The sequence below is a fragment of the Daldinia childiae genome (assembly GCF_008694065.1).
Source record: "Daldinia childiae strain JS-1345 chromosome Unknown Scaffold11, whole genome shotgun sequence".
Classification (NCBI taxonomy): domain Eukaryota; kingdom Fungi; phylum Ascomycota; class Sordariomycetes; order Xylariales; family Hypoxylaceae; genus Daldinia; species Daldinia childiae.
Genome location: NW_022984652.1, coordinates 889869 through 911249, shown reverse-complemented (window position 1 = coordinate 911249; position 21381 = coordinate 889869). Strand labels below are relative to the sequence as shown.

The 21381-nt window shown below is 45.0% G+C and overlaps 4 protein-coding genes across 4 annotated transcripts; 2 read left to right on the top strand and 2 right to left on the bottom strand.

Moving 5' to 3' along the window:
• Positions 1–68: 68 nt before the first annotated feature.
• Positions 69–1476, bottom strand: GL218_08241 (uncharacterized protein; the record flags this gene model as incomplete). The annotated part of the gene is made up of 2 exons (XM_033585038.1): positions 69–1201; positions 1392–1476. The coding sequence occupies 2 exons, from the start codon at positions 1474–1476 to the stop codon at positions 69–71; spliced, it is 1218 nt and encodes a 405-aa protein (XP_033440905.1).
• An 8224-nt stretch (positions 1477–9700) lies between these two features.
• On the bottom strand, positions 9701–11672 carry GL218_08240 (uncharacterized protein; the record flags this gene model as incomplete). The annotated part of the gene is made up of 3 exons (XM_033585037.1): positions 9701–9778; positions 9852–10048; positions 10109–11672. 3 exons carry the CDS (start codon positions 11670–11672, stop codon positions 9701–9703), a joined length of 1839 nt encoding a protein of 612 aa, XP_033440904.1.
• Positions 11673–12414: 742 nt separating this feature from the next.
• On the top strand, positions 12415–13398 carry GL218_08239 (Cytosolic Fe-S cluster assembly factor CFD1; the record flags this gene model as incomplete). The annotated part of the gene is made up of 2 exons (XM_033585036.1): positions 12415–12447; positions 12514–13398. 2 exons carry the CDS (start codon positions 12415–12417, stop codon positions 13396–13398), a joined length of 918 nt encoding a protein of 305 aa, XP_033441078.1.
• A 2097-nt stretch (positions 13399–15495) lies between these two features.
• Positions 15496–17129, top strand: GL218_08238 (S-adenosylmethionine decarboxylase proenzyme; the record flags this gene model as incomplete). Its single annotated transcript, XM_033585035.1, has 2 exons — positions 15496–15610; positions 15658–17129. The coding sequence occupies 2 exons, from the start codon at positions 15496–15498 to the stop codon at positions 17127–17129; spliced, it is 1587 nt and encodes a 528-aa protein (XP_033441079.1).
• Between the last annotated feature and the right edge of the window lie 4252 nt (positions 17130–21381).

Sequence of the window (21381 nt, the reverse complement as noted above, 5' to 3'; positions counted from 1 at the left end):
ACCCATCAGTCCAAAAGAACTCCAAAACACGTACATCCATAATCCGTAATATTATCGTCCATCCCTCATTAGCACTCCGTCGCCTCTACTAATGCAGTTGTCTCTGCTTCATCCTTGGCGCTTCCGCTTTCCCATACCTCGAAGCTCTCACCTGTTCCTTCCATCGGCTCGAGCACAGCTGCGTTAGGAGCAAGCTCATCTGCCTTCTCCATCAACTGGTCTACTGATTGTGCGCCGTCTTTAGCGCCAAGTTGAGGTACATCTGATTCGCCTGAGTTAAGCGCGGAGGTGACGTCAGGTCTGTATCGTGTTTGCTGTTGGGGTTCGCTAACTTCTTCGTCATCACCCGGTATGATGACGATGGTATTCTCATCGCATCCCTCAGAGTAGTACTCGCGAACATTCATCTCGCCGAGAGGATTCCTTTCCTTCTCAAACATCATCTCGTCCTCTGCGACATGTCTAGCAGCCCGCGGTCGCGAGGTCTGGGAGACATCATCTGCAGGGGGTACATTTTCCTTGCCCTCGGCACGTTCTCGCTGGCGCCGGGTCTCGCTTTCTTCGTCCGAGCTAATGTCCAGTACGCAGGTACTGTGCTGGAGTAGATTGGTCATTTCTTGCTCCGGGGTGTCTTCGTGGATATCGAAGAACCACGATTGCTTTACATCTCCCTCCTCTAGGCTATCGAGGCCAAGGGAACCAGATGAAGACTTTGCCGCAGAAGGTGCTTTGCGGCCAGCGTAACTTGGGATCGTACCCTTGAGAGCTGCATCCAGTGAGAATGGTGCGGAAGATGCACTCGAACTAAAGCTAGGCGGGTTCACTCGGGAGAAGGCCTTTGTGCGCTGGCGAGAAGAGAGGATACCGGACCTCTTGCCACGGGTTGGAGATCGACCAGCAGGAGCCGAAAGGGGTGTGGATCTAGCGGAGCTGATGTTCAGTTTCGAAACAGGCGACTTGGGGTTGAGTAAGGACCGTGCGCGCGGAGCGGCTGCCTTAGGCGGACTGGGAATAGAGACATCGTTTGCACTAGCCGATTTCGTGAGAATGAATGACGGCTTGACGAAAGAATCCTTAGGAGCAAAGACGTTATCCGAGCCCTTTGATCTCTTAGAGTAGAACACCGGGTCTACATTCTCGAAATCGTCCGCATCTAAGTTGTCTGATGCTTTTCGCTTCCCGGGCGATGCGTTTGAGAGAGCTATGACCACAGTTTAGTATGCAATCCTTCAAAATTCAATGAGTTGCAAGGGGTTCCTAGTTCGTATTTAAAAACAAAACAACTTCATAAACAAGATTGTGTTGATTTGCATTGGACGAAAAGATAAGACACGATACAATTGGAAGTATTCAAGGTTCTGTGGATATCACAGATCTCTCCTTGGACTTACCATTCTGTCTGTTCTTTAGACTTGTCAATGTCTGCAAGCGCGCTCCGTCAAGAGGCGCAAAAGGTTGACGAGTTATGGTAGCCATTGTTGTAAGTTGTGACGTGGACTTGAGTGGTGAAGGGGTTTGAAGAGATCCAGATGCCCAATCGAACCACAAAATGTCGTCCTAAAAATCGTTTCAATCCGAGGCAACCAAGATTGACACTACGGAGATTGATCGCAATTACCAATAAGTTGTAATAACAACTAGAGGCAAGGTTCACGACAATTAATTGATACCCAAGACAGGGGGAAAAAAAAGTCGATTGCCACGATTGTTTGTTTATTATTTTGTCGTGAACAATTGATATCGTCAAACTCGGCGCAGCAGCAAACCAAACTTGTTGTACCGGTATGTAATGGGGAGGGGGGAGGTAGAAGGAAAAGTGGGCGAGGGACTGCGTAGGTGGGAATTGACAAGTCTTATTGCATCTCAGACGGCGTCCGGGGGACAAGGTAGCTTGTGTGTAGGTCGCGACGGGGGAGGCCAGAAATGGAGAACGATGGACGCGGAGATCGATGTCTTGGATAATGCAGCTTAAAATTATTAGACCAAGCTGGAAGTGAGGAAGCGCCGTCTGCTAGTCAAAAGGAGGAAAGTGAATAACGGGATCAGAGGACTCTGAGTGGACGAAGATGGATGGATGGCTGCAGGTGTGCGTAGGAAGATATGCAAGGAAATTAAGATATGGGATTATGGGATATGGGATATGGGAGAGAGATAGAGGGAAGAACTGATTGATGCTCGCACTCAAATGTTTCAGGCAGGTTTGGTTTAGTTTGGTAGGTTTGATAGGTTTGGTAGGCTGCATCGGCTTGTAGGATGTGAGTTAGGTAGGGTGAGTAAGTAGGGTGAATAAGGGTCAAAGTAGGGTGAGTACCGTACCTAAAGTATGTACCTAAAAAGGTAAGTTTTTCCCTTCTTCGTTCTTCGTGTTTGAACGCGTGGTGTTGGTGTAAATGGAGAAAATGGGGAAACAGATCCAATCAGAAGAAAAAGGGGGCAGCTCTAAGGAGTATAGGTACCATATTACATGCAGGTTTTGAGGGTGGATCGGTGCAAGGGCTGAACTTGATTTAACTGGATCGGGGCCAATTAATGCAGGGAATTCGAAGTGATGTCTCTCATTTCTCTTATGCGAATCCATCAACTTCAATCTCTGATTTGTTAGATTCACTCGAGACCGTCTCACCTAGAACACTACCTTACCCTAAATTATCCTAACTATCTTAACTATCCTACCTACCACTACCCGGATGTGATTTGAATCTGCAACTGTGCGACTAAAAAAGAACCAATAGTCGCGTTTAAATTCTAGCCAAGATTAGTTTCTAAAAGGAGGGTTAACCGAACGAGCCACAAGAAGCACCAAGAGATCGCGCCTTGTTGTGGGACTTGAAATGTTCCCACGCCCACGCGCAAACCCGATGCAGGGGTCCGCGCTTTTCGCGTCCATAAAGGACTGACCTTTCCCCTCTATTCCTATCTTCCCATCGTCATCGCGCCGGGCGGGAATGTCAGGAACCATTTGACAGTAGTTAAGTACTTAATTCTAAGACAAGGCGTTTGTCCCTTACGCGCTTCTCTATGTAAGAGAGAACTCGGGGGGGCTCATCCGGTTGAGTGTCGGCGACTGACTTGCATAAATTATGTCGACTACTATTGAACACCGAGTAAATCAAATACGTGGGTGAACAAGCGTTATCCAACCCAATTATCCATTGTAAATGTCGATCAACTATAGGGCTAGTGACAAGTTCTAGACTGAGGTCAAGTTAGACTTTGACAGGAGTATGATGATCTCACTGGAGGCAATCCTCTTTGAGGAAATGCCGCTGTCTGACATGCTTGCTTTCTTTGATGCCGCCACCATGAACAAGATATATACCTAACCAATAAAGCATATACGCATGGCATCAATTGTAGTGCATTGAGAACCAAAAGACGACAGGTCGCATATAACATGGCCGTCCTTCAACCTATCAGAGGACGGGGCTCTGTAGTGGATGATATCAGCCCTGGAGAATGCCTTGTGGGTTTTTTTGGGCTAAGTCCATTCCTCCCCTTCAGCCAGTCATTCAAGGGTATTTGACCGAACTTGGTCGTCCCTCGGACCCAGAGAGGTCCGCAACGAGGTCACAAGGACGCGCCTGTGGACGGTTAGAAGTGGCTGCGATGTCTCCGCAATTGGTTGATCTACACTTAAGGGGAGCCCTGAAGTCGGTTTTTCTATTCGCCGTAGGGAGCTTATTAAGTTGGTAGCTCCCTCCCTCCTCTCACACGGAGGGACCGTCAGATGGGGCAAACTATCTTCAGTTGACGAGAGAGAACCCGAATCCTCTCCTGATCATAGCCTTGGTCGGGCTTCTACGATATTCACGTCCAACCCATCTAGCCACTCGGCAGTAACCATTCTAAGTGCCTCTCATGAGGCGCGGACATTCCGGAACTTGCTCTATATCAAACACGCGGGTTTAGAAGTTGGCCTAAAGTCGCGTCCCATTGCGGCCATAGAATGGCAACTAAGAGGTTCTTCCCTTGTCGTCGTGGGGGTGTAACCCAGAAGGGAAGCCGAGTTTAAGGCTCGATATTGTCCTAGTTCTGGTCAATAAGGAGCGAGAGCAACTTGTATTAGGCATCTTAAGAGTGGAACAATGTATAGACTAGTTATCTATTTATATCTTAGGAAGTGTAATTATTAGCCCACCCATATTAAGTTGCAATGGGCACTTGCCCACAGCCTGGAGGCGGAACAGCCCTGAACTCTTATTGTACCGCTCTATCGGTAACTACTAGGCTATGACATGACTACTCAGACTACTTAGCCTTTCGAAGAAGGCACTATATAACTGCTCTTTGAACGTATCTACCTTGATATAAATTTTACCTACATAAGTCTTCAACTCGGTTCTAGTTAGCCTAAAAGAACAAGCTTACAAAGCCGGAGCCAAATTTCGTTTAGACATACGATGTAGATAGCAATAATCGTTCCAACTTTACCTAATAGTTCGCTAATGTAGGATGTGTTTGTCTGCATATAGTTTGTATCTCTCAGACCCACCCCTACCTAGCCCTATACAGTGGTGTATAGAAAGAAAATTTTCAAGTCACCACTGTTTGTATACCGCCACTGTGTGACATTTGTGCCTAATTATTATTGAATTTGTATCACATACAGCAACGGTTGTCCCAAGTCAGGAGGGAAGTGACCGGCAAAATATTTGTAGTACTTTATAACAACCACAACTAGAAATATGGGATAAGGAAATCATAAACCAATCCCTTTCCACCACATGTCATGCTGAACGGGAAAAAGCGCCGTACAATTTGTAACAACTATTGGCTGCTGGTTTAGAGTGGTGAGCAATTCGTTTTTCTTATTCCTTTTCCGCCCCTTGGAGATATCTCATTAGCACAATCGTATATCAACTGTGTGCCAAGGACAGTACGATCTCATATAATTAGACATGAAATAGATCAACTACCAATAAATCCACAGAATCATTCCGATCTGACGTCGGGGCCGAGAACAAGATGGAATCCATGGTATTCCGTGACAGATGAGTTATACTAATAAGTCCGTATTATGCCGCGGCACCCGAGTATGAGAACGAGATCCATCCGTGCCGTAGACCTTTCCAGGGCGTACGAGGGGGCTTGGATCTCGGATGTTGGAGCAGATCAGGTTCAGCTGCTCCTTAAGCTACCTGATAAAGAATTATCGATTTAGTAGTCATAGATATTTCGGGCACAGTTTAATTCTAGCTACCGACTCTTGTGGCAAATTGCCTAACATACGATTCTCCCGAAGGCATTGTAGGGCCCAGTGAAGTTCACTATAGTCCAAGACTTCCTCTACTACCATAGTTTTATTACTATCGAACATTGAGGAAATAGCAATATTGTCAATGTAGAGCAAATCCAAGGTTTAATAAGTACGGCATGAGTTATGTTCTCTCTGGTCGGGCTCCTGTTGATCCCACCAATTAGCATCAGAGCCAAAATATGCCTTAATTCCACTCGCACCGGCTTAGGCAGCGTATGAAAGACAATATAACCGCTTTTGTACTTATTCTAGAAAAAAGATTTCATGTTGTCATTACATGTTAAAGGCGTTTTTTTTTGTAAAGTGTTAGACTAAGCTTTGCAATGAACTAAATTATGACATGTCAAAGATTTTCAAGGCAGGATAGTATAACTGTAAAATAGGAAGTTACGTTATGTATTCCTAACTCCATCGTGCATACGTACATATAATTGATCTTAACTATAGAAGACCTGATAAATTTAGTAGGCGATATCTAGGATATTTCACTCAATAAAGGGGCTAACTCTAACAAAACTTTGTACACATAATATCTAATCTGCTTTATAATGAATAGAGTACTACTAATATGTGCCTCGACTATCCTCTACCATGATGTATGGAGTTTTCAATCAATCGGAACGGTATCGTATGTGGTTACAAGCCTAATGTTCGGCAGCACTGGCTATTGGTCGTCCTGGATGCTAACCAACTTTTGTCTAGAAACAGTACTATTGACAAGAAATGCTCTCTAGTACTTTATTTTTCTATATTTTCTAGAAGCCCCACGTAGAAATCCGCCGGACCGCTAATTCAACATTTTTTTCGACGTCATCTAGGGATATGAGTCGGTGAGACATGAGTTGGTTCCGAGAGGATGTCTGATTCAATAGCCTCAAGGTTTTACTTTGAGACACAGTTAAGACAAAAAAGCCCTTCGTCGTAAGGCGCATATTGTACTTCTCTCTAGCTTCCAAATTAATTACATGCATGACTACTGCTCATAACCAGCCCCTTATATACATTGTAATGAGCAGAACAATAGCCTGTATGAACAATGATTCTATAGAAAAGAGGCCAACCACCTTAATTTAGCTTACGCTTGTTAAAATAATGACATGGTGATTTTAGTTATTGTTTCATTAATAGCCCAATGTCTCAGGATAGTAACGAGCTGAGTTATTTCATTTTATTATATTCGGAAGTCCGTTGCTTCGTGAGCTGGATATTGGTATCTCTAATAAATCTTTACAATATACATTATTAATATTTTAGATCGTAAATGTTCCTGGCATCTTCATCTCGATGGCCGAGTCCGCTTCTGAACCCCTCGACGGTGGCAAAGGACGGGAAAAGTTCGATGGTTTACGTTGTAATGCCGGCCGTTTAGTATCGTCATACGTTGTTTGTGCACTTTTCGACACCATAGCCGGCTCTGGTGGTTTGATTACGTCTTGGTCCTTATCGGTAGCAGCTCTCATAGGAGGTGAGTAGTTGGGGTTTTTGATGACCCTAATTGCTTGTCGGATAGCAACTTCTGGCTGCGAGGCGTATCTAACCGTTGATAATCGGGAGCGGTTTGCACTGCTTGTGATACTGGTGCTTGGCGTTGCACGATGCCCATTACCAGTCTCGCGAGAACTTTTCGATAGCGAACGTGAATGGGATGAACGATCGGATGCATAAGAGTAAGCAGAGCGATTCGCGATGGAAGTATCTATATATGTCTTGGTTGTTCTTGGTACATCGGCCTGTTTAATGTCGTTCCATTCGGTTCGCCATGCGCCAGGATGGTATACTGGCTGAGGAGGAGATTTAGAAAGTTTTTGTGGGACCTTCAGCACGCGCGGAGTCGACGATAAAGGCATGTTACCCAGGCCCGTACGGACGGTATAAGTTGTCCCGATGGGAGAATTTGCCATAAGCTCAAGCTCTGCCCTATCGTTAGGTATGTTTCCAGTCCCTATAGTGAGCGGGCTTGCAATTTTTCTGGAAGTTCCGATCGCCTTAGTATTGCCGAGCTGGAATATATCCTCTGAAGATACTGTGGCTATAGAAGCACTATTACTCTCCTTTCTCTGTAACGAAGCCCGGCGAGAAACACTAAGATCCGTGATTAGATCACTAGGACACTGGCTGGCACGACCGTTCAAAAACGAGTCTTTGGATACCCCCTTCGTTGCGAAAGGAGTTGGGTTGCTTTCAATACTGGCTGATATAATAAAAGACGACGGTCTGCATTTCGTATTAGTTATATCTCTAGAGAGGCTACGAGGGAGCCTTACATTGCTATTATACATATTACCAAATTTAAATAAGGTGCTGTTCTGGCAAGCCCGTCTGAGGGAACTGGTTTTGCGATCATGACGGCCGTCGCGACTAAAGCAGCTATCCATACGGCAATAGAAAGCCTTGCAATAAGAAGTGCACTGGCATGAAGATATTGCCCGTATATTTGGGGCGGTCCGGATCCTTTTCTCTTATAATTCTTTCTGGCTCCTCTGATATGAAGGCATATATATAGTAGGGCTATTGCGGACGCGAATAATACCAGGTCTCGCGATATACATGTAAATTTAACCTCGGTCGGTCGCAACATAAGCACTATCGCAAGGGAAACCCCTCCCGCAGACGAGAGGAAGAGGAATATAAGAGCGGCGAGAACAAATGAGGGCCGCTTTTTCTGTTTCTGGTCCTGATTATACTGCTCAAGAGACTTGTAGAGTAATTCTGCATGGTTATCGTTAACCAAGGATGCTTGCTCTTCATCTTTGTGCTTAAGCGCCATGGGATTGTCGTTTAGATATTAGCAGGGCCAGCCGACTGTTATATTCAAAAGTTGAAAAGTAATAAGTGGTGACGAAGAGGAAAGATACATAAACGTATTTGGGTATCATAACTTCTACAGAAGAAAAGTCGTAACGAAACGAGAAACAATCTAAATGCACAGAGATAATATAACGTATTCATGTGAAGAAAATCCAAGAGGCGGGAAAAGACTGCGAATGGCTGATCCAGGCCATATTGTGGAATGAAGAAAAACGCAAATACGCTTGCAGTGGCGGCGTTGATGGTGAAGAATGAAGCACGTTGGCCTTGATCTTTTTTTGAGCTTATAGAAAACACTTATACATACACTTACCTTATGTAGCTAGGAAACTACACGTACCTACCCCTAGCTGTTCCAACTTGTTATTGGTTCTTACCTTTTAAACATGTTTGGAGTTGAAGAATCACGGATTAGGCCGAGTCCATAAAGGGGAAGTGCAACGTCGTTAAACTCTATGTCGGGCGGGATTGTTACGAAAGTCCAAAAGTTGCAATTGTGGTGGGCTGATGGTACATTCCAGGTGCTGGCTTATTGGCCGGATTCTAGAAGTGTCGTGCCAAAACCGCGTTAAGAAAATTAAATAAGCAGCGCTAAGAGCCCCTGTAAAACAAGGGGTTAGCTAGACCAGTAAAACGGTTGCATTGAGCCTCAAGAAACGGTGGCTTATGCAACACTTCCAGTCTCAAATTCCACCAGTAGTTCGGCACTGCATCTTAATTATCACAAGCCAAAGAATCTTGAGGACTTGGTGGCTATACGAGAAAAGAGATAAGTATGAAGTATTGTAAGTTTATTCTTATTGGTCGGTTGACTGCTTCGGAATATTGAAGCTCAGGTGGTATACAGAAATATAATATCATATGTAATAACAGGATCCTTAAACGCCTCAAGTAATGCTTCATTTCATACCCAAGAAATGACTACCGTTTTGTTTACTCCAAGTATCCAGGCTTCGAAACGACCCGATAAACTATCCCACGACTGAATCATCAGCTACCGCTATTGCTAACTCCGTGTAATGCCCAAGCACAAATAAACTCGTCCAGTAACGAGCTAACGCAGCATATATGATAGATCCGGTAGGTTTTGTACAATACTCTTAACAACGTTATCTTGGTCTTGCTTGTCTGTCTTATTCTCAATCGGACCAAGCACGGATTTCAAAGGGGTTCTAGACTTTTTGACCTCGTTCGTACTCGCCTGAACGGTATTCCTATCGCGAGAATCCAGACTAAGCCTTGACTTGGAAACTGGAGAATGTATCGAAGCTGGCGTTGATCCCAACGCTGGCGATTCAAAAATAGAGAAATCGGCAAGATGCCAAGTATCTTGTCTCGACGATTTTGGCGTATGTGTGGAAGCATCTTCGAATGTAGAGAAATCTGCGGTAGGCCAGGTGTCTATTTTTGATGTTTTCATAGCCAAGGATGTTGGCCGATTAGAAATTTGTGCTGGAGGTGGGGTATTCTTGGGTGTCGAAATAGAATGTTTGGACATTGAACTGCTGCTTTGGGCTATTGATATGCCCTTTGTGTCGATCGCAGGTGTCTTAGCGGCACTGCTAACTGAAGTCAAGAGAGCGCTATTCGTGTTGCTCATTGACTGTATCATGAGAGTAGGGCCATGCTGAGATTCTACCCGAGGCGACGACACCATTTCGCCCCAGTCATCTTCTTCATTTTCTCCACTAGCCTCGCCTTGAGATAACTGTACTGATGTTTGAATCGCAGTGTGAGTTGTCTCAGCTACAGCGGGCGCTGATATGGTCCGGTGAGTAGAGCTTACGTGGTCGCCATCGTCATCGCTACTGGCAATTGAATGCGTAATAGGGGATGACTTAGTATCCGAGCTCCAGTTGAAACTGGGAATGGAAGCTGGTCGAGATTTGGGGGTCATATCGGGGGGTTTTATCGGACTTTTTATTGATATCGCTTTAGGACGAGAACTCGCTGCATGTACCGGCTGTTCTAAGCTGTGATTTACTGCCGGGAGTGAAGTATTTCGCAAGTGTGTAGTAGACACCTTGCGGGCAAATACTTTACCTAGGTCGACGGGGGCTGCAGAAGAACCCCAATTAAAGACACTCGTCCGTATACCAGCCCCAAGCGTGACCCGTCCAGATATCGAATCCTCCTCCATCCATCTTCTAACGATTTTTATGACATCGCCGTGTAGATTGGATGTCGGCCATTCCACTCTATGGTAGTTATCATCATCTCCCAAGTCATGCTTACGCATTGACCCATAACGGGAGAGACGGTACCAAGTTTTACGCTCTGAAATTGTCGTGAAGCTATCCTTAATGATTTGATCCGGGACATCGCTGCTCTCTCTTGCATTTACATCCCCCTTTAAGCCTTGGGAAAGGTCGGGGAAGAGCTTATCAACTAATTGAAAGTCAATATCGAACTGTATAGGGCCGAACTTGTCAATAAGCTGCTGAACCGGTACGGAGACTTTTGCTGCTGTTGAGGTATTGCGCTCCAAGTGCTCACTAATGTGGTTCTCGGTAGGGGTGTCTTCGGGCTGAGGTGTGGGTGTATATAATCTTTTGGGAGCTGCCAGTGGGGTGTTTGAATCGAAAGCTGGTTCGCCATCCTCACTCCGCACGTCTTCAAAATCGCCAAAATCAGTATCCCCGCCTGTGCTTCCGATCTGGCTTGGCGATCTAGACCTCCTTCCACTCTCTCCATTCGGTGGTTCAAGTCGTGTTGATGCAGATGACTCTTCTATAGGAATCTTTGCTAAACAATCATACATTCCTACAAGCTCCTGGACCTTGCCTGAAGCTTTCCTAGAACTATTCTGAAGGCGTGACCTAGTATCCTCGTCAATAGACGTGATCGGAGAGTCCTGATGGTCCAACCCATTAGAGCTATTGAGCGAGGCTGTAGATGGTGGTCTGGATAGAGCATCCTGAACGTCGATCTTAGGTGCTGAATCAAATCCCGAATCTTGACGTTTTTCGATGCCTGACAACGGCGATGGCAGTTCCCATACTTGTAATCCATCGGCTGGAATCTGTTCAATTTCCTCCTTTAACTTAGTATTATCCTCCCTTGTTTCTTGGATATTTGTGACATCTTGCTTTGGTACTGCTAGCATGGGAGGGTTGCTCAACTCATGCTGAGAATCTACGTTGCTGATCCCTAGTGCATTCACAGGCGTCGAAGAGTCGTCCTTTTTATCGTGTAGCGATACTTCGGTAGCCCATGGATCTGGCGAGTGATGACGGTATACGGAAGATGTTCGAGATCGTGGGAGTGGCCTTAGCCCTGGAGATGTCGCGGCGCTGCTCGGTAATGCAACGGAACTCCTTTTACCAAATTCGTCTGGTCTCGGACTCGACTGGGAAATCAGCGGAGATGGCTCTGCCCATACTCCCCAATCCGCAGTGTTTGCCGCAACATCGCTCTGCTCCGTACCAGTCCAATCTCCGAGTCCACCTTCAGTCGCCCATGGAGATTGGGTTTGAAAGTTTGATGCGCTACCGAAGAAAGCTCTTGGGGGTGGACTGAGTAGATTTTTTGGAGGTGATGATGTCGGAGGGTCATTCTTTGCTGTTGTTTCTGGTAGTGCCCAAGGCGAGCCCCAGGGATCGTCCATGATCGCTCAAGGCGATGGTCATTGTTGGTTGCGAATGAGGCGACTTTCGGTAACGAAGCTAAAGCTACACTTACAGCTTACATGTGGATGCGACAATAAAGCTAGAGAGCACAAGCTGTTCAATGAAGCATGCTGTTATTTATTTCAAGTAAATAGTTGGTTGCAAAATGAGTTGCCAAGATTATTCGTGCTGCGATTACTCGAGCGCGATTGTCAATGCCTCGTCAACCACTAATGAGAAAACGCGAGACAGTTAGGGGTCGGATTTGCACATGAACGGGGATCAGGGGGGATTAATCATTCTTGGCTCGGAATACCTGGGAATTGAAGGAATGTACCCAGGTCCTACTATATTAGCCACATTACTATACAACAGCCACTGTGGCTTAACTAAAGTTAAAACATTATTCTATTTTAAGCCATCCATATCCATACCAGGCATTTCGTCATTTTCAGGTGTGGCGGGGTTGATGGCGGGGCAATGTGAAATTGGTGGTATGGCTTTATGAAATTGCTACTTAACGTTTGTACCTCGTGCTGATAAATGCGATGCCGGCAGAGGCCGATTCTTCTAACTTTTAGCTACGTAGCGTAGGTACATCCTTACATATTTGTATGAAGAAATGAATATGTAGAATGAAGCCCTTTCAACCACCTTGAAATGCTTTCTCATTTCTAGAACTCACCTTTAATTTATTATTTAATGCTACTTCTTTAAGTCCACCCATTCCTTGTTCTAGCAATGTCACTTGCAAAAGTTAAGCATATTCTCCTAGTATGTGCATCTAGGATCCAAAACCCTCTCATGCTAAATGATACGCTCTAACGTGTGAATTTATAGGTCCTCTCTGGCAAGGGAGGCGTAGGGAAATCTTCTGTGACCACCCAGCTTGCATTGTCCCTTTCGCTCTCTGGGTATTCTGTCGGAGTCCTTGATGTCGATCTTACTGGGCCTTCGATGCCGCGCATGTTTAACATCGAAGATGCGAAAGTTACTCAAGCCCCGGGAGGTTGGCTTCCCGTGACCGTGCATCCTGCGAACCCCGAGACCGGTATAGGCGAACTGAGATGCATGAGTCTTGGCTTCTTATTGCATGGAAGAGGCGACGCAGTTGTATGGCGAGGCCCCAAGAAAACTGCCATGGTCCGACAGTTCCTCTCGGATGTATTGTGGGGAGAACTTGATTTCCTGCTCATCGACACACCCCCAGGGACATCTGATGAACATATATCACTTGCCGAAACACTGCTGAAAGATGCATTACCTGGTCAGGTCGCCGGTGCGGTAGTGGTAACTACACCCCAAGCAGTCGCTACGGCAGACGTCAGAAAGGAGTTAAATTTCTGCGTAAAAACAGGCATATCTGTCATTGGCGTTGTTGAAAATATGGTCGGGTTCGTGTGTCCAAACTGCGCTGAATGCACCAACATTTTTGGAAAAGGAGGAGGCCAAATCATGGCGGACGACTTCAATGTGCGCTTTTTAGGAGGTGTTCCTATAGACCCCCAGTTTGTTATGTTAATCGAAACGGGAAGACGACCACGATATCCTAAAGGCACCGTTATTGACGGGCAAGACTTCTCTGAGACACATCAAAATGGACATACAGACACATCGGCTGCAGAAACGAGAGAAGCCGGCCTACTTGCAGAGAAATACCTGGAGTGTTCCCTTGAGCCTATCTTCAAAAAGATCACGCAAGATATCGTCACAGCCATCGGATGATGTCGGACACATTGTTATCAGCCTAAGTTCTCTCATCTACCTAGAATCTTACATCGATATGACCAAAGGGAGCATATATTAAGATCTGATACATACCCAGGCTTGCAGAAGCCAACAGTCTGTTTTATTAGTGGTTGGGCAGCTATCGCTACAACTGAATTCTGCAGCTTTCGATTATCGCTATCAATCATATGCCACATGCTTGTGGAGAAGCAAGTTTCTGCGACGCTGTGATTAAATGCCGACCTATAACGATCTGTATCTCGCAGGCCGGTCAGGGGCGTGACATCCATCATCATTGTGGCACATTGTAGCGATAAGGCTATCTAGAAAAAAAGTAAAAACAGAACAGAAAATTTTTTATTATTCAAGTCACCTGCATTCTCCAAATCCCGCGGCTGTGGAAACTTTCCTTGGACTGTGACCATTTTACTAAGAGTCATTTATGCAGAGTTACGATTCGAGTTCTTTTTGTTCGTGTGTAACAAAACTTTTAAGTTAGCAACCAGGAAATAAATGGTGGTGGTGGCAATGCGCAATGCTACGTTCGCACTCATAGGCACAGGCACGAAATAAAAACAGGAATCGATTTGACAATTCGATGATTTTTTTCGCATGTTGATATTTGACAGATTTCCATGATAGGTAGTACAATCCATACCATACATAAACCGTAGGTACCTTAGGTGCATTACCCTAACTGGTTGCCCCTCCACTGGCCCTCCCCTACATTCCGCCTTACATCCCGTCAGATGGCTCTCATCCCGGTCCCGTCCAGTAAACGTTTAGTAGGTTAAGAATGTATCCAAGTATCTTCACCGCATTGTAGTACCTGTTCTCCACTTTGGGCATGGTAGTGACCTCACACCTACCCAATCGTTGCAAAATCAGGTACATACCCTATAGCTGGTACCACATGTACACATGGCCGTCCTTGCCGCCCACAACGTTGAACTAACTTTTCGCTTCTAAAGTTTGAAATTTTCTATTTTTTCTAGAATCGGAGCTAAGAGATACCTTGCATTTGCCCTTAGCTGCAGTACATTTTTAAGGTACCTTAAAAATCTCTTTCACCGATAGATTCTAAACCTTCGCACTAAAACTTTCTCTTTACCCCCCGAATTTAAGATTTGTCGAGTAGACAATTCAACTATCCTACTTAAACATAAACAATTCCCTTTTTTTTACTCCTTGGTGGTTGTCAGCTCCAAATTGCTAAAAGCATACCTCGAATATCACCACTCGGTTCCCTCTATCGAAGAGGTAGAACCAAACATTTTAACTACAACTATCGACTTATTTTCTGTTGCCTATAACTTGTCGACCCTCGCGCTCGGATCGCTGCCGGCGTCACACGACACACGATACAATCAATCAGAGATATCTCGTTGCAGGGCTTGGCGATAATAGTCAATGTCAAAGAAAATCGAAATCCTTCATACTTTAACAACGTAGTACTCCTCGGCACACGTAGCCTGCATTTGGAGGGAAAACTACCCATCTGATATAAGGCCTGGTTTTCCATGAGCCCAGCAGATTTACTTCGCTTCCTCTCTAAGCCTGCAAAGTACAATTCCCTAATAATCCCAAGAGTAGATTCATATGAGCTCTAATTAATCATATTTCTCTCCTACAGACCCAGATAACACTAGCTTCGAAAGCATTCGACTAGAACTCGCCAACTTCATTTGTCGTCCGTTCTTCTATTTTTACCATATTTGCAGATACCCTCGTCTGCTAGGTCCGATACTCCCCCATAGGTATCGGTTTCTGCCAGAACGAGGCTCTAAGCAAGGCGTCACCATTCCTTGGTCAAAGGTCTTCTTTCTCCCCCTCCGAGCTCGACCACCCTAACGTCCTCTTCGTGAGACGTTAAGAAAATATTTGCCATTGTAGCTGGCTCCGCCAGCATTCACAGTTTCTCATTAACCTGTGGGCCTACTCTCTCAAACGAACACCGCAAGGTTCGTTTGGGCGGCAGTCAGTGCTCCGCGGTCGCTACAGTACCTTACCTGCAGCAAAAATCTCGATCTTAGAACGACAAGCCGGCTTCTTTAAATCGTCTCGGCTGCTCGCCTCTAGGGTACCTGTACGGAGATGATCAACCTCGAGATCCCCACCAACTATACATTTTCGCCGTCTGAGGGCACGCCCCATTTGACAATCAATCACGATGTTGCTGCAGATATAGACTCCACCAATGCCTTTGAAGGTATGATATTCCGGCTCCGTTAGTAGATGAATGCTAATTGCGATTAGGCCCGGAAAAGTTGCTCGAAGTTTGGTTTGCTCCCAACTCGAAATCTCTCCCACCTGGAGTCAAGGAGAATGGCTTGAAGTCGGTCGCCAGCGAGACTTGGGTTGGAATGCTCGACATGGTTAATTGCAAAATCCTCTCGGTTCTCGAGGCAGAGCACATGGACGCCTATTTGCTCTCCGAGTCCAGCATGTTCGTGTTTCCCCACAAACTTATTCTTAAGACGTGCGGAACCACCACACTTCTTCTCGGCCTCCACAGGCTCCTTCGAATCGCTGCTGAACATGCCGGATTCCCTTTCCACAATGCTGCCTCAATGGGCGACATCCATGCTGCCGCTACGCCTTATCGAGTGTTCTATTCGCGAAAGAACTTCCTCTTCCCTCACAAGCAACAGGGACCCCATCGCAGCTGGAAGCAGGAAGTTAAGTATCTTGATGACATGTTCGAGGGAGGAAGCGCTTATATGGTTGGAAAAATGAATGGTGATCATTGGTACTTGTATATCACCTCGCCATCGATGAGCTTGACGCCACCTCGTACACCGGACGGCGAAAAGGCAGCTGCGAGTCCTACCAGCACGTTCAGGATTCCCACTGGTCTGACTTCCGCCTTTAATGGTGGCTTGGAGGGCAACGACGAAACACTCGAGATTTTGATGACGGACCTTGATCCAGAGAACGCGAAGAAATTTTACCTAGAGCACGCGAGTGCGGTCGCGAGCACTAGGCTCTCTGAACAGGTTCAGGAAGCACGACAGATGGCTATTGACAGCTTTGGAGACCTATCTGGCAGTACCGCTACACTTAAGACCACAAGCACGATCGATAGCGTGTTTGACGACGCGGTTGATGTGTTCAGCAACGGAAGCGATTCCGATTTGCATGATACACATACCCCGCTCTCCGAGCAAGCAGACACCGAGTGCTTGACCACAGAAGGCCACGCGCTTGGGACTGTAGTTTCGGACGCTTGCGGGCTTTCGGACGTATATCCCACTTCTAAATATCCGGATGCCCGTATCGATGCCTATCTCTTTACTCCGTGCGGTTTCTCGGCCAATGGCATTATCCCAGCCCCTCAGAATCAGGAAATTGATGAGAATGCTAAGTCCACTCATTATTTCACTGTGCATGTGACGCCCGAGCCTATCTGCTCATTTGCTTCTTTCGAAACGAATGTTCCGGGTGGACAAAATGGACGTGAAACTTCGGAAATTATTGACCATGTGGTTCGTATCTTCAAGCCTGGACGATTCAGCGTCACCCTTTTCGAGGCCAAGGCGGTCCAGGCGTACGACAATGATGAAATCCCAACCGGGATCGGTCGTAGCAAGCGCATGGAGAAGATACCAGGATACAGGCGCGTCGACCGTATCGTCCACGATTTTGATGATTACGAACTTATCTTCCGATATTATGAGCGAGAAGATTGGGTTGGTGGAAGCGGACCCCGCGTCGGGGAGGACCTCTGAGGGCCAATTGGACCGTTGGCAACCCCTATGTCCGATCCTTTTCATTCTTGATTCGTTTCGCTTTTAGATTGGGTTATTGTTATTTCGGGAAAGTCAGCAGGCATGGTTCCGAAATAAATTGAGAAGTAATAATTATATTGGATGGACGATTTCAGCATTTCGCTTCGACGTAGGATCTTCTCGTCAACCGGTTTCAAGGTTACACTAAGTCTAGACCTGGTACACTCATTCTTTACTGATGAATCAAGGCCTTGAATTGCCAATCTCTCGTCAAATTATGTCATGTGATTGATAATTTACCTATGATAACAAATTTGGATATAGACGGTATACAATAAGTCCGGCAGCTTACAGAGCGGTCATTTTTGAAGCCATATTACATCTTACACATTTATCCCTTAGATAATATTTGTACGTTGAGACTATAGCGTCATTGACTCAGTCAGACTTACGTATCTCTCTTAGTCTCTCTACTTTGATAAACTTTAACGAAGCTAGCAAGGGATGTTCCTATAAGACTACTAACGCCTCCTCTTACAAGGGCGCTGCGCACCCCTGATATACTCAATCCAGTAGATCCACCCCTAATTTACTTATACCCTGACAGCATTTGATCGCAATGAGTTCTGCGAGTTTAATAATCCCGACTCCATGTTTAGGCAATGTGCTATCTGAGATAGTTCGATAATAGAGCCGTAATATACCTGCGTTACGTGATCAAATAGTACGTACTGTGGATTGTTAATATTAGCAACCTACTTTTAAGATGGGACGTCTTGTCAGACATAAATGTCTGTCCGACATATAAAATGTAATAGAATAAAATCTATTACCAAATAACCTTTTAGTAGTATAGCGGTATGTTGACACGTTCGGATTTGCTATACAATATAAGCGTCGAGAAGAGTTAGAAATACGATCCAGTATATTAGTCTCAACTCATGATGGCTATCTGTTTATATATAGCAATTTCATTATCAATAGTCTCATATATATATTTAGTTAACTATTGTAGAAAATATATATTAATATAATAAAACATTTATAACAGCTATATCTCGAACATAGAGAAATAACCGAGTACAATGAGGTTCTAATGTACAATAGCGTAGCTTGCGCTATTTGTATAAACTCCAAATTCCAGTCAACTGCAATTGATCGCGTCCTTGTAAAATTCAATGCGCCGTTCTCGTATAGGTTTTTTTTGGGGGGATGGGGGTTTAACTTGCCCTTCTAGAAGGCTTGAACAACTGATGTAAGAAAAAGAAATCTAAGGAGAGAATGATCAAAACCAAGTGATGCCGATCCAAATTTTCCGCTCTTCCCAAACCGTGAGTTGTATTGTACAATCCACTGCTGATTCCGACATAGAAAATCTTAGGGGGTTGACTGTGTTAAGACCTACTTAACCCTCCAATGGCTTCGTTAGAAGTTTCGTGCGATATACTCTCAACTAGGTAGTCAGTTACTTGGTAGAGGACAGTGGTGTACAGTGCTGTGAAATGATGGTCCTCATCCTGTAGATTGCAACTGTGGAAGCCTTTTGCTTCGAGAAAGTCAGACACCAACCTTTTCCCATTGTACGCCCAGTAATCTCGAAATAGGCCAACTGTAGACTCCATGGGGCCTAAAGGATAAGTAACAGCTGGAAGGTCTGCCCCAGGGAAAACTATTGCCCAGATAGATAGCCATTGCAGTCCTTCTGGCATTTGAGCTTCGGTAGGTTGAGCTAATTGTTGCATTTGTTGTATGGTTATACCCTCAGGCGTCGGTAGTACTGGGCGGCCACAGTCTCGATGCCTAATATGAATATTACAGCGAGCCGTCGTTGAGAAGATTTTGCCACACATTGGACAATAAGGTGGTAGCTTGTGCGCATTCCAGAGGTGTTGTTTGACCCTTTCAATTCCTCGGAGGCTCGTTTTCGTAAAGCATGACATATGCTTTACTGGATCGCGTATATAGAACGGGCACATAAATTGATGCTTCAAAGGAAGTTCGGTGTCCCTTGGAATGGAGCTTTGAAAGCTATCGGTTCCCTGTTGCATACCTAAGTTCCTTTGAGGGAACGTCTCGGACCGATTCCCTAGGGTTGATTAGCTTATAGCATCCTCCTATAAACTATCACGAGACTAACTTTGGAGGTAAAACTTCTCTAGGACAGATAATTTGAGTTCATTAACTATCTGTGCCCATGGGTGATCCGTTTCCAACACAGGAGGTTCTGGTGTAGCCGGTTCAAATATATCCACGTCGTTTCCGTCAGAATCATAAGCTTCCGGCACAGAATTTGGCTGGGAGATATAATATAGATTGCTCTTGTAGTCATGGTTCATTATCAAAGCGATGCTATTTTGAATAGTTTGGCTTCTCCGGTGCGTCTATGGCTCGTTAGTTGTACCTTATCGTGCTGGGATTGACTAGTGGTTATGTGTATGGTAGACTGAGATTTCGGACGAAGTATTTAGTTATTAACCAAAGGGTTTGTATTTTTATAAGCTTATAGATTTTTCAGAGCTGAATGATACTAGAATAGGAATAGAAAAAAGAATCAGCTATAGGTCTTCAACTGTGGCCATTGTAAAACACTTGTGGCCGTGCCGAACCTTGCTTATCGACTTTGAAGAATATTGTTGCTAATAGCCAACGGCGTGAAACTTCCTATGATTCAGCCCGGGCAACACATGTGATATCTATCGATGGTTGTTAAGTGCGACCTGTCAGGCATTTCCGAAAAAGGAAGAAAAATTATGTCCTTACGCAGCTGTGTAAGGACATTCATTGTATTTGTAGATGTGTAATTACCTCGGTATCCATCGGGTACCTGAGGCAATGACGTCTTATTACCCGGGGCTATGGTCTGCCTAAAAATATCATTTCTAGTACTGTGTTGCATACCAAAGCATCCTCGCAACTATTTACCTAACCTAGTATTTTATAGTTATATCATATTTAAACATAGTGGGCATTGTTATCAATAGGTGGTGGGGTACATATTATATTAGTTAAGAGCTTCTATAGTACCTAAGATACCTAAAGTATTTTCTTTTTCTTTTAGCACGAGCTGTTATAAACATGTACATCCAGAGATAAATTGATATAGGCTAGGTATTTAAGCTGAACCATATTCGAAAGTATCCTTCACAAAACTAAAAAGTGTAACGAGCCACGGTTTCAAATCCCGTCCCACAATATTGCCGGGTTTCGTCATCCCTACAGCCCTATTAACTTAGGTACAAAGGTTGGGACCAAAAGCTTCGCACATCTATGGAAGCTTAGCAAACAACGTGCAAACAGAAAGAAGACTACACGGTCCTATTTAAGCTATAGTGGCTGATATCGCTGTAAATATAGTGATGAGCTACCTGAGTTTAGTGGACAGGCCACTATCCGATCTTGAATTTAGTATGTAGCCGATACAGTATTAATAATTCAAGAGACGTATAAAATACGGTGCTAAGATCTAGACATATACAAGACTTTTGACCCTAACCTTCGCACCCCACGATATTTCGTTTCAAGACGCTAACACCTCATATTCAGCGCTAATTACATATATCAGGTACCAGAATGGCGTAATTAGTCCATTATAGACAGGTCCAGCTTGTGCTAGTCCTGTGTTGAATGTGGTTCGTCTCCCGTCATAATTGTTCACTTTCCCTGCCACCATCACTGGTACATAGCATATTATTCATGGGCAATTGCTGAGGTGAGGCATATGGTGGATATTGAGCTGGCATCGTGTTGAGCATCGCTTATGGGGTTTACCCGTTATAAATGGGTGGTAGTGAGAAAAACTCGGTTGAGCGTCAAACGAATGCACTAGTTACCGTAGTATTGGTAGGTGGGGTAGGCGGGTTCGGGAAATAAGAAGGAATCGACACCTATATTTTCATCCAAAGAAATAGAAGATAATCCGTCCTCAGCAGAGTTGAAGATAGGATCTTGTGAGGTCATAATTGATTGAGGTAGCGACGTTGATAAGCCCGGAGTACCGTTCGAATTGATAGGCGATTGAGGCGCTGCTGGTGGTAGCAAAAGAACGTCTCGCGGTATATTATCGCTGCCTTGGCCATAGTTAATGCCATAGTTGATAGAGCCCCCTATACGTTGCCTAGAGTAGAGGGACATATCATTAAACAAGTTGCATAATTCCCTAAAAGCTTCCTCTCGCATAACCTGTCCGGGAACTAGTGAAAGCAACCGTTCCACATGGTCCCGGAAATTGGGCTGATCTTGATATTCTTCGATA